This window comes from Nyctibius grandis, chromosome 4 (assembly GCF_013368605.1).
Source record: "Nyctibius grandis isolate bNycGra1 chromosome 4, bNycGra1.pri, whole genome shotgun sequence".
Lineage (NCBI taxonomy): Eukaryota > Metazoa > Chordata > Aves > Nyctibiiformes > Nyctibiidae > Nyctibius > Nyctibius grandis.
The window spans coordinates 88,813,048-88,826,255 of NC_090661.1; the positions used below are offsets into that span (position 1 = coordinate 88,813,048).

The following is a 13,208-nucleotide window of genomic DNA, read 5'->3' on the forward strand; positions in this document are numbered from 1 at the left end:
AATAGCTGGAAATTTGCCTCTATATTCACATAATGGGTTTGAAATGCAGCAAGGGAGATCAAGATTAGGCATGAGGAAAATATGCGCTTAATAATCACCAGAAAAAAATCATCTAGGGAGAGCGAAGCAGACACTTTAGAGGTTTGTCCAACTTACTCCTAGAAACATCTGTCAGGAAGTAGGCTGTAGATGTAGATGACCTTGCCTTGCAACATGAGAATAGATTAAATGCATTCTTAAAGTGTATTTCAGCCTTATTTCTATGATTATTTACACAAAAAGCTAGACTGTAACAGTCCTTCATTGCTTTTATGTTTTTCCAATAAGAAAGGCAAGGTTTTTATATCACCATTTATTACTCTGAGAATGCAGGTGGTGTTGGCTAGACAGCTAAAATAAAAACCCAGCAGCCACTGATGCACATACATGGTTTTGGGGTCCAAGAGTGTATCAGTGTACGCAGAATAAGGACTATCATTAAATACATGTAGGCAGTGGTTCTAGCAATTAAATTACCCATGTCCAAAATGAAATTGGTCTGTACCAAAACGATATCAACACCAAACCCTAGCCAGCAATCTAGGTAACATTATTCAAAGTGACTTACTATTATGTGATTACAATAACATGATTACTGTTATGTGATACATGCTGTTCTATAAACAAGATTAACCCACAATGTCCTTTTCTTAAATTTACTGAAGTTACTTATGCAGGAATTTTGCTGACTACATTTTAAATTTGGCTCTGTCAGTAGCTGTACGTGAACTTGGGGTTTGCACTGTTGTGCAATATTTCCCTTGCACAGCAGCTGTACTGTCTGTTCAAGTTCACAGAGTATCAAATCCTGATTGCTTTTTTTTGCTGTGTTAGGAAAAATTACACCCAGCTCTTCTCTCATATCTTTAGCCTCTTGAATGTAACTGTTATAAATAACTGTTATAAATAACTTATTTATAACGTAACTGTTATTTATACTCTCAGATATCTATTAATGATGTTAAGGAAATGCAAAGCATCATTTTTCATTTCAAAATTGATTACATAGTTCCATAATCTGGTTGCTTTTTTCTTTTAATATGGGCTACAGTGGGCACTGTTTTCCTAAGAAAAATCTGTAGAAAATAGCACCTAATTCATAATGACTCAATAGAAAATTAAGAGGATTATGAGATTTCATTTTAAAAGTACTGCACAGCACTTGATAACGTGGCTTTCTTGAACAGGAGAACTGAAACAAGCAGGTGTGGGAAATTTTAATTGAATTAAATTGCATGTGTTAAAATATGTAATTAAAAGAAAAAGTGGCTTTTGACTTTATATGTATGATTCCTGCCAACATAAAGGGAGGAAGACAGCAGCATTTACTGAAAAAAAAAAAAACAGCACAGTTGATCTGATCATGCCTCTTCAGTTATAACTGGAAATTGGTTTTATCCTATTTGGTAAAAAATAATAGCACTTTTTTTGGCTTTAGAGTCTGGACTCTGTGATAGAAGGTGGTAAGAATTAAGCAGGTTTCCTCTTTCCTGCAGGGTGAACAGGCCCTAACACCGTTCTGCGCAGAAGAGCAGTAAAGGGTTATTCTCCTTTGATTGAACCTGATGTTGCTTACCCAGAAGCTGTAAAGAGGAGGAAGGCACGCAGATGTCACTTATATAAGTAGCAAGACACTTTGTGATCCTGAAGCCTGCTAGTATGTATTTCATTTCTACTTTTATATCCATTTAGAGAACTTTGATTTGTAGCATGAATTAATACCTGAAATTAGATCATAAAGTTTCTCTGTGTTGAATTATTAAAGCAGAAATACCCAACAATGGAATAGAGAAACTATATTTCTGTGATTCAGAATTAGTAACATACCCTCTTGTGAAACTACAGCTTTGAAGGATGTGTGTGTCTTCATTTAAAGATCACCCTTTTGGTTGGCATGTTGGCTTGGGCAGAAGAGAAACTGAATATGCAGTGAAGAACAGCAATGAAGGACCTAATAGTAACTCAAAGAGCATAAAGCAGGTTTGGCAGGTCTTGAGCTCTCTGAAAGCCCTTTCAAAATCTCTGGAAAATGAACAAGAGCAGACTCTTTCATGAGGTTAAGTCCTGCAGTTGGAGGAAACTTTCTACAGCAGTCCTCAGATCAGCAGAAGAGCACGTCTGTGGAAATGCTTCTGACCTTTCCCCAGGCAGAGGAACCTCAGGTTGTGCAATCTATGCTCTGCTGCCCACCAGGCTGGATAGAGGCTACCGCAGATAAAGAGTAACTCCAACAAGCACTAGCCATGAAACCCAACTACTTGCAGTTGTAAAAGCACCCAGCATATTCATGGAAATTTTCGTGGCTGAATAGAGCTTTTGACTTCCCTAGTAAAGCTGAAATGGCTATTTCCAGGAAGGCTGGGAACTGTTCTGAGCTGGCCACCCAGGTGCCCTGCCCTCTCTCCAATTTAAATGCCCAACTTACAGGCCCTTCTTTCTTTACAACAGCTCTCCCTAACATTACGTGGAAGAAGTAGTACATGTCTTGTTTATCATTCTTTAGATAATGGGTAGCCTCCAATAAAATGCTGAAAAACTCTCATCCTTTACATTAGTTGGCTCTCTACTGGTAACATCTGGAAAAGTACATATGGTTTCAAGAATACAATCTAGCAGAATATGAAAACTGTCATCCTAAGAGAAAGCAATGTGCTCAGTTCCTTAATGCTCTCTGTTTCCAGAACCATATTCCAAACTGTACCTAGAAAGTGTTAGAAAGGCATTTTTACCTGTCTCATAAACCGCTTCAGATACGGAGGTAAAATGGTCTTCTACTGTATACTGTGCCAGTCGGAGTGTGTCCAAACCTCGAACAGAATCATTTCCTCTAGTCCAGTAAAACATGACATCATTGATGTTATAACCCCCTATAGTGATACACAAGCCAACAAAAGTGTTTATTTTACACAATAATTAATGTGCTGAGCACACTAATGGTTCAGCTGTTTCTTATTTGTCTGTCTGAAAGTAGAACTAGGCATAAACAGCGATGGTTTTTGGCAGAATGTAATGCCTGTTTGCAACAGAAATCCCAATAATGTGCAAAGTCTTATCATTTAAAAGCTAACATTTTTGGAGGTGGTCTTTTTTATATCTTTTATTCTAGTATAGATGGCAAATAAGAGACATCAGTACCACATAGTATTCTAAAGGCAAAAGCTATTAAGCTTTAAAGAAATACAGTTTTTATGAACTACAGCACTGCCAGTATTTGGACTAAACATTGAGCGTGCCCTTTGTTGCATCCCAGGCTGCTGTTTCTCGACACAGTGCATTTGATCCTTATTCCCGTAGAAATGAAGGGGTGAGGAGAGCAGCAGGGCTGCTGGGTGCTGGCATTGCGCTCTGAGCTGGGCTTGCGTCGTCACTTGGGATGACATTTGGCTTAGGAGCTTGGTTGCTTCCCAAGGACACCAGCTTAGATGCTGTTGTTTCTGCAGGCTCCACAGCATGGCACGCTCCAGGGGCCCCAGGAGATTTCCTCTTAACCTTCAAGTAGTAATTAGGAGCTGACACGGGACATTAATCATCTATCAGAAGGCAACTGTATTCTGCACACACTTGTCAATATGAGGCATTATCATAGCTAAAATACCTCTGTAGCTTTTTCCCATTATATTAAAAGGCAGGCAATTTTCATAGTAGTGTATATGATTAATTCAAGATTATGTTAATGTAATTTACATTTTAACAGGGAACATTTGAACATCTTTTCCTTTAGCTTACTCAGATCAATCATTCTTGTATTTGATAGACTTATATTGTGCAAGTTAATAGTAAGCTTAGGGGACAGAAATATGAGCTGATGATTATTTTTAGATTCCAGTCAATTTTAAGTAAATTACAGCGTGAGACAATAATGCAATACATTGCACAAGTGTATATGCTGCAAAAAGAACAAACCTCTAGAATCACAGAAAAATAGATGCATTAAAATAAAAAAGAGCATTTTAATATTTTTAAGTTAACGTCTTTGGTTCTTTCAATGACAAAAAGGAACTGATTTCCTACAGCAATTTAATGTAGGAAAAACAGGAGTTCAGAAATTTCATTTCAAGGAAACACTGTGCTGGTTACCAATTAAAATGACAATTTCACCTGGAAATTCTTTCCCTGGACATTCTTTAAATGTAAATCATATTTTCACTATCACTGGCAGTTTTCTGAAAAGGTATCATGACCAACGATCTCTGCTCACATTATCCCATTTATAGCAATTAAAGCCAAAATACTGATGTGTCAAAAGACTAATCCAAAAGCATGCATGTCCAAGCTAAGTTCTCAATTCTCTAAATCCACATGCTGGGAAATTTCCCAGACTTGGGAGATGAAAAATAAAAGTAACATTTCCTGTAAACAAATGATTGCATTGTCCTGAGTCAAAATAAAGAGGTTTGTAGAAGCAGTTTCTATGCATGACTCCAGGTGTGGATTCATTTTAACTTTCCTTCCATATAAATGAACTGCAGATATCTAAATAAAGTCCAAAGAACTGCAGAGTACCAGAGTAGATTCTTATTTATTTTTAGATATTGAGTCTTTCAAGTTGTGTGAGATGGGAGAAATTCTCGATACCCAGATGAGTGATAAAAAGCATATCTCCAAATGGAGGTTGTTTTGCTTTAATAGAACCATTTTTGTTGCAAAGTATTTTCATTAGCTGAACAATTAGTAGTTTTTGGTGATCTTTCCAATGAAAATTCTTTGAAAATACTAATTCCAAAACTCTATTTGTGAAGAATTTTCATGGGGAGAGTCTTCTCAACAGTCAGTAAAGTTAAATAGCACAGTATTCCCTCTGTGTAAAATTATTCTTTATTCAGGGGATTAATATTTGACTAATAAAATGTTTTAAAAGTTTATATAGACAAAATCCTTAAGCCATGTTATTTGGCTTTTACAAGTAATCTCTGTTCTCTTTACATGACACTGATTTTTCATTCTAACTAATTCCTCAAGCCCCAAATGTCTCATTCCTATACTTCGCTGATGCAGTACGAGCAGCTAATGTCAACAGGGTTAACTACAGGAATAGTAAATTTGGGATTAAACATTCATAATGCCTCATACAAATTAGTTTCTTTACCTTTCTGTTTCTAATTTTAATTTCCCCTGATTGTCAAGCACAAGTTAAGTGCCTTCATGTGGCTCTTCACTGAATAACTGCTAAAGGACAAGTTCAAAAAGGAAATAGAATTTCAGAGATGGGCCCAAAACATGAATATGTATTTGGACTGGAGGCTTGGGGGGTGGGGGTGGGGGAATTAGGAAAAAAGCTCTCAGCCCAGTGTGAATGAATGGTGATGTTCCCTACCATATGGCAAGAGAGCACGATCCCCCCAGCAGCGCCGTCCAAGACAGGAGCCTTCCAAGTCCCCAGATGTCACATCTGCCGTATCCACAGAGACTCAGAGTGGCATCTCTCTGTCTCCTAACATATGCCTATACTACCTTCTAAAGTGTTGCAATAACAGGAAAAAAACAATAGACATTTTGGCTGAAATGTATTTTGCTGTGTAGAAAGTATGTCAATGAATGTTATTAACTACTAATAGTGGAATAGCACGTTGTAAAGGCCTCTAGGGATGCTCTATTGTGTAAAGCTGTTACTTGATAATACCATGTCATGTTTGTCTTTACATTAGTAATCACTTAATAAAAGGCTTCACACTTTGTTTCAGCTCAAATATTTGCTATATATTTTACATTTTTTTAATAAATGTCAGTATTTGTGTGGATATGTATGCATGCTTGCATTCACGATTCTAAATTCCAGGTAGTGGTATTTGCAAGCAGTATCCTGGGATGCTGTCATTCTTCATCTATAAATTGCCATAGCTTGTCACATGAGGGAATAAACACCATTTCCAGTGTACCCAAAAGGAAGTGTTACAGTGCAGCGAAGAAAAAGGGCCACAGTTAAAGGCACACTCTTTCCTTTTACATTTATTGCTTCTAGCTGCTTTCCTCAAAACTAAACACCAATGTCATGGGAGCATTTGTGAAGACATTACTATGTTTTCCCCTTGGACAGGAGACACTTGTGTGTTGTTGCAAGAGCAGATGGAATCATTCTGAAAAATGCTTATTTTTCATTATATAGGGAATTCTCCTTCTTTTTATTCCTGTCAAATAAATTTTAAGTTCCTGTGGGACATATATTTCATTCTGGAACTAGAGAAAATACTAAATGACTCATTAGGCAATGCTGTTGATGTAAATCCATATCTGTTGACTTATCAATATGCTCTTCCAAAGGAAAATAATTTAGAGATAAATTCAAATTCTAATTCAAAACACTATTTGTTAAACAGATCTTATAAAACTGCTGATTCTAGAGGGACTCTTGTGTGAGGAAGGTTCTTAGGTTGATTTCCTTCATGTTTCTGACTAAAATGAAACTTTGCAGCAATCTTCTAATTGGTAATTACCAACAAGAAATGGTAAAGAATAAAACACACACTTCTGAAATGGTAAAGAATAAAACTTGCCAAGTACTGAAAAACCTTCCAAAAGGTTTTGAATATGTATTGAAATATATTTGAAGATACATTTTCATCTTACAGGAGTGGGTATCCTTTTATGCTATCCCCCACAAATATATTTTGATAGAGTCTTTTCATATGAATAATAGCAAAGAGTTAACTGTAAACATGCATGTTTGGGTACTTGCAAAGCAACCATGTCTACAAAGTATTACAGAGTATATTTTAATGAAAATTATGAGGGCATTGATAAAATGAGAACCTACAAAGGTATATTTACTTTGCCTTGGTCCATCAACTGATGACCTTTTTTCCCAGTGCACTAGCACAGAGACAATTAAGTCATAGAAGGATCTGTATATATCCATCTAAGAACAGAACTGTCTATGCAATTACCTTTTTTCAGTATGAAAACAGTAAATTAATTACGAACTCTATGCCTTATAAGTGAGTCTTATTCTAATTTCTTTCTTTCCTAAAGGAATTGTGCCTCAGGGGAAAAAAAAATACATACTATCTGAAAGAGAAAAAAAAAAAAAAGTATTTTCTCAGCTGTGATGGAAAATGTCTGCTCACAGAACTCCCCCTGAAGACCAACAGAATAACTGCAGGATGTGCTGCAAAACCAAGCCTATGATAACCTCCTGAGGTTTAGTTTAATCATTAATGGAATGGCAGCATTTCAGTACTGACATGCTATTTTCAGTGAAGCCTCATGTATTTATCTTTGTATACAGATACTATTGTAACTCAACGGGGACTGGTCACATACTGTTCCTTGGCTTCTTTGAAAATTCCAGCCTCTGATAATAATATCCAGTAGCCCTTGGAAAAGATCACGGATATTTTTCTAATTGTATAAAAATAATAAGTAGTATGCATCTTACAGCTTTCCAGTTGCAAAGTACACGTCTGCTTATCCATTGGATATTTGGTCAGATCCATGCTGCATGCAACAGTTGTGGTGATCCTTGGGAAAAAAATAAAGAGTATTGCTGATTATTAATGGGATAAAATTGTTCATCAGTAAAATAAAAATAAGCCATGTATCCTTCTTGAACTAATATTTGCAGGCAGATATCTATTTTGAGGAAAAAAAAAAATCTAGTATTTACTGGTATCTAATGAGGAAGAGCAATAGCATCCAAACCAAAACCACTCCAGAACAGCTGAGTTTAGTGGCAGTCTAAAAAGGCCACCCCTTGCTCCCTTCTCACTTACAGTGTGCATTTTCCTTTGTTGATATTTTGCTATATATTTTACAATTTTGCTATATTTATCAAAATCTATTATAAAGGATAATCCACAATAAATAATGCAAATCAGTCACCACAGCTTGCTTTCCTCTGTGATGACTTCATTGCAAAACAACTGGAATGGCTAAATGCAATTCCTGTATTTGGTCTACATGAAAGCTAAAGGGTTTCTTTAGGGAAGAAAAGGAGACCTATTATTCAGTTTAAGAATTTAATCTTAAAATTAATCTTAAAATATTAGTCAATAATATTACATATTCGTAAAACAACAAGACCATGCATATTCTACTTTTATAAATAGATCAGTTTCTTAAGTATAAAATTATGCTAACCTGGAAAGTTTAAAATGTAAATAGAAGCCAAATATAAAGGTTGGTATGTGGTATATACATACCGTATAGCATACAAGACTGTTCCATTAGGGTATATTCTTATAAGACGATTCTCAACAGTGATATCGTGAAGAAAAGACTTTTTTGAATCGACGATGAAGGTATCCGGTACCCAAAGCATTTCCACAAGCCGACCATCTAAGCTTAAACTCTTATTACCATCAAAACAAAGTCTTTCATCAGTCCATCGCTGCCTTAGAAATATGGTAGCCGTGTAGTCCTGAAAGAGAAAAAACAAAATTATCATACAGAGCAAGCTTGTTATATTCTGTTTTACAAAAATATATGGAAACAGCTGTTGGGCCCGAATAGCCTGTGACTCTCCATGTCCCATTCTTAAATGCTGGCACTCCGATAGCAGTTGTACTGCCAAATTTTCCAGCACTTGATGCAAAGTTGACATCATTAAGAAATATTATCGTGAGTAGATTTTGTTCTTACAGTCATTGGAATTTTACAGTGAAAGCTGATGGCCTAAGTCTGGCGCTATAAATCAGCTGAAGTCATCAGTTTTATAAGCAGATAATCTGGCTCTGTAAATCTTTGGATTTTAGAATGATTTATAGAAGTGGTTGCAAACATAAGTTTGTTCACATAAATTACTAAATAATGCATTTTTAAGAAAACTTTGGAAAAAGTTGTTTAAATTCAGACAAAAGAAGTTAGTGAAATAGGAAGGGAATCATCATCTTTTAGCACAATTTATCCTTTCAGCATCACAAGGGAAACAGTGGTGCCAAATGTATCAAGACCTTAAATAAAGCTCTCAGCCCAATTCATCTTCAATTCAGATATGCCTTGTAGTCTTTTTAATCAATTTTTTACTTTATGGTGTGTTTTCATCAATATGATAAGTTCATCTTAAGTTCTGACCTAACTTTCCCCTTTCTAAAATACCGACTAATACTTACTAAGTACAGAGGGATTCTAATATCCAACTTCTGTGGAAGCCTGAGCAATGAAATGTTGAAGTACTTTTATATATATATATACAAACTTTTATTTTTTATATATATTTATAGGTGTACACACTTTTATATACATATACACACACACAAATATTTTCTAATATTGAATATCTGATTAATGAATTTCGCCTTTTGTTTCTATGTACCAACAGAGGATCTTTAATTAGAAAAGTATACTCCATTTCATAGTTTGTTCAAAAAGAAATTATATAAATGTAACAAAATACGGCTGGAATAAATTAATGTGACAGTAACAGTAAAAGAGAAAAACAATATGAGTTCAGCTGTGTCTAATCACAAGGAAAGGGAGTGGCTTCAAAGTCCTGCAAACATATCTTTAATTTCTGAAATGCATAGAGATTTAGACATTTCATCTGGAAAATTAATACAGCTCTACATGCTTTTCATTAAGATTAATACGCAGTAGCAAATTTCTGTTTGTATCTGAGAGGTGTGATTTGCATCTCCACTTCTATACTTATTATAGTGCTATAACCACTGGCTATAGTGAAAAATAAAATTCCATCTCCTAACACACATTGACTGCACGAGGAGAAAAGAATCAAAGTCACATTGCCAGCAGCTGTAAACAAGGCATTAGCTTATCAACAAGCAAAACAAAAAAAGACTGCAAAAGCTACAATACCATATTTATTTCTGATATTGTATCAATACTTGCAATATCCAGGCTCATTCCAACTGACACAGGACCATCTGCAAAAAAAGAGAAAGTCAGAATCTAGCACATAGTTCTTTCATTCTCAGTGTTCAGGAGAACTGGCTACCAAACCTTCCACAATATGATCCATTTTTTTCTTAATGTTTAGTAGCTTTTTTAAAAGTAAATATTCCTCAAACTTAGATTATGAAAGAATTTTAACATTTTCATAACCAAAATACAGTACTTCTAGACTAACAGTATCTTGGTTTTAACAAACATGCTCTATTTCCTAAATACTTCCTGGTTTATATGATTCATATTTTTTTTTCCAGAAAAAAAGTGCTGGGGAAAATGTTGCACAACAAGGTGCAGAAGGTACAATCCCCATGGTACAGCACACCCTTCTGCTCCAAGGTGCAGAGCAGTGGAAAGAATTCATCCAGTTGCAACATCTGGTCCATCAGATGTTAGTAAACTAAGGAGTTGCACCTGGCAATGTCACATGGTTAATATCCAGATGGGATAGCTGAGAGACTTTATTTACTGCCTATTTAAGAATATATTGTCTATATTGTGTCACTGTATTTTAACGACTTGCCTTTGACCATTAGCAGTTAACTTGTGATTTAAATACTTGCATTTATAAAGTAAAACTAGTCATTTTATTCTTCTTTTAATATTAAAATCAGCTGAAGGTTTATTCAGTGTGATTATATACCTTACCTAAGTAGCTGCCATTGTAATGTTAGTATGCTCAGACTCTCATTTCCTTGTGAACATGCATTTTACAGCATCACGAGGAAGATCAGTAGCTGTGCAATTTAAAACGCAGAATTTGTGCAGAGCTTTCATGGAAACATGACTGGCCTGGTTTGGGTTAACAGAAAGCATCTGCCACTGGGTTAATAGCTGGCCCAGCTTTAAACCGTGACAATGACACTATTCCTGGTTGAATGTGTGCAGGATAATTAACAAAGTACATGCACAAGGAAATTCATAAGTGCATCTTTCCAAGTAACTGAGAAGCAGAGAATGCAGTACTGAGAAATGCAGAGAGACTTTAGATAAGATCTATGTAGCTGGTGGTACCAGTATGTCACAGGCACACTGCTGAAACTCCCTCTTGGCCCCTTGCAATGCATTATGTATATAGCCTTCATATGCCCCCAAATAGCATCTAAAGGAAGATGGGGTCCAACTCTACCCCTTTGAGTAACACTGAAGGCAAAATGTGTCATTCTGTTATCAGTGTGTTAGTATTTTTATTTTTTTCCAAAATAATTTCCATTTGTAATGCAAGTGTTAAAGTTGTTAAACATCTGGCACTCCTGAAAAAATCTACAGATGCTTTGTTCTGGACTCAACTGAAAGTTTAAACAAAGTTCCAGCTTAAAGCAGGACTGTAGGCTTGCCACATCCCCTGATGGTAATCTATATGTTTATTATATGCTATAAATTGTACATAGGGATTAGAAGAAATCATTCCTTTATTGGAAGAGGACTTCAGAGGTTAACTTTGGAACAAAATTATTTGACTGAAAAGTTCAGACCACTGACAGCTTGTTCTTCTGTTTCTTTCCATTCTTTTCAGGTTTTGATACTCCAAGAATACTTTCATATTCGCTCCCTCTGGTGTTAAAAACCTGACCTTCCAGAAAACTCAGCCCAACTTCCTAGAGTGCAAAAGCATCAACTGATACTTATTCTTACCCTTGTACTATATCATTATTACACATACAATACTGCTAGCCTTAAAAGATGTGTCAGACCCTCAAAAATCACTCAATTTAAAAATATGTGTGATTTATAATCTATTTTCTGATTTTTTAAAAAGTCTTTCTACAGATTCCCATGTATGACTGTAACAGAGCAAATTATTGCCAACTGTCACACAAGAATTTGAGGGAACTTCATCATTGAAGGCATATGCTTAACAACAGAGCATCCTAAGGAGATGACAATGCAGTCAGTGTTCAGCTGGCTGTGTGGGAACTGTGGCTGGGAATAATCAGACTCTTTCCTATTATACCATATTTTATTGTTAGGAACAACACTTGATCCTTGCCTAGTTAAGATTATATAGATTAGGGGAAATGTTCATTAGCAGCATTTCAGTATCTTCAGTGCTACTGTTACATATCAGAGGAAAAGCCGACTTCCATAAAGATTACTGAAATTTAATTAGCTTTAATTTTTCTGGAATCATGGAAACAGGACTTTGTACATCTCTTCCTTCTTTCTTTCCTTATTTTTCAAAATATTATTGAGTAACATAATGGAATTGTGGTGTTGGGTGACTCCCAACCACCAAAACATGTCTAGTTTATGTTGAGAGATACTTCAAGCTCAAACTGATTGTCCTAGCACAGACGTGCCTTGTGGTTCAAGTGCTAATGAGCAGTAGTGTAGTCAGGACAAAACCCTCCTGCCCTGCTACCCCTGACAGTCTTCACCACCCACGTGCTTGTGCTCTACAGTCAGCCTATCAAGCCAAGCATGAAAACTCAGCATAAAATTACATCCCCTCACATACAGCAACATGCCAGAGAGGAGCTGTGAAGGAAAAAAACAATTATGGAAGGAGTCTTTATTAACAATACAAGCTGCTGAGAATAGCTTTGCTTTAACAGTTAATTAAATCAGAACAATATTAATAGTTAAATGCTAATTTCTTCTGTGTGTGTGAGGCTAAATACAATTTATGGTGCCTTATTAAATAAGCAAAGTATTAATAACAGAATGAGTCTTCCCATAATTATCCACTAGGGTTTCCCCTGAACTTCCTCTGAAAGGTCTCCTGTTGACAGTGTCAAAAACAGGACAGTAGACCAGATGAGGCAGCCAGTTCCTACGCTTCCATATGTTTGGCAGGAATTGTATGTATAATGACGACTTCAGAAGAAATCTGATAATCTTCAGAAGAAAACTAAAGTTAGTCTGTCCTGCATTAGTGAAGGGAATCTTCATAACATGGCAAAGGCCAAAGGGTGTGCAATCGGTGCACAATCTAATTAACATACATTTTAACGTTTACTGAAATTTATGTACAGAGACTGCTACTTTATGCACTTACAGATATTCACAGTAATCCCATATGGGAAAGCAGCCAGAAAAGTGCTAGACAGCATACTTAAATATTAAGTTTGGATCACTGCAATGATCACAGTCTATTAAACTTTGTACCGACAAAGTAAACCACCACTGTGTCACGTAGGTGTTTGTAACTCTGAAGACCTACCACTTAAATCTGTTGGCACTATGACGAACTATCAGTGCTGAGCTGTTAGTACTAGCTCTTTTTCATTTAGTTTAAGAAAACTTAAAACAATTCTGACATTCAGAAATATCTCAAAAGGGATGGCTTTTTGAAAGAAGACCTCATCCTTGCAGCAATACTGGATAAAATA

General features: G+C 35.9%; 1 protein-coding gene across 1 annotated transcript in view; it reads right to left on the minus strand.

The window, feature by feature from the left end:
* LOC137662446 (gamma-aminobutyric acid receptor subunit pi-like) overlaps positions 1-13,208 on the minus strand; it is a 42,451-nt gene that overhangs the window by 14,002 nt on the left and 15,241 nt on the right. Inside the window, exons 3-6 of the mRNA XM_068398873.1 lie at positions 9,787-9,854; positions 8,175-8,392; positions 7,412-7,494; positions 2,769-2,906 (exon numbers count right to left, since the gene is read on the minus strand). Coding sequence (XP_068254974.1) covers positions 2,769-2,906; positions 7,412-7,494; positions 8,175-8,392; positions 9,787-9,854 — 507 coding nt within the window. The remainder of the gene's footprint in view (positions 1-2,768; positions 2,907-7,411; positions 7,495-8,174; positions 8,393-9,786; positions 9,855-13,208) is intronic.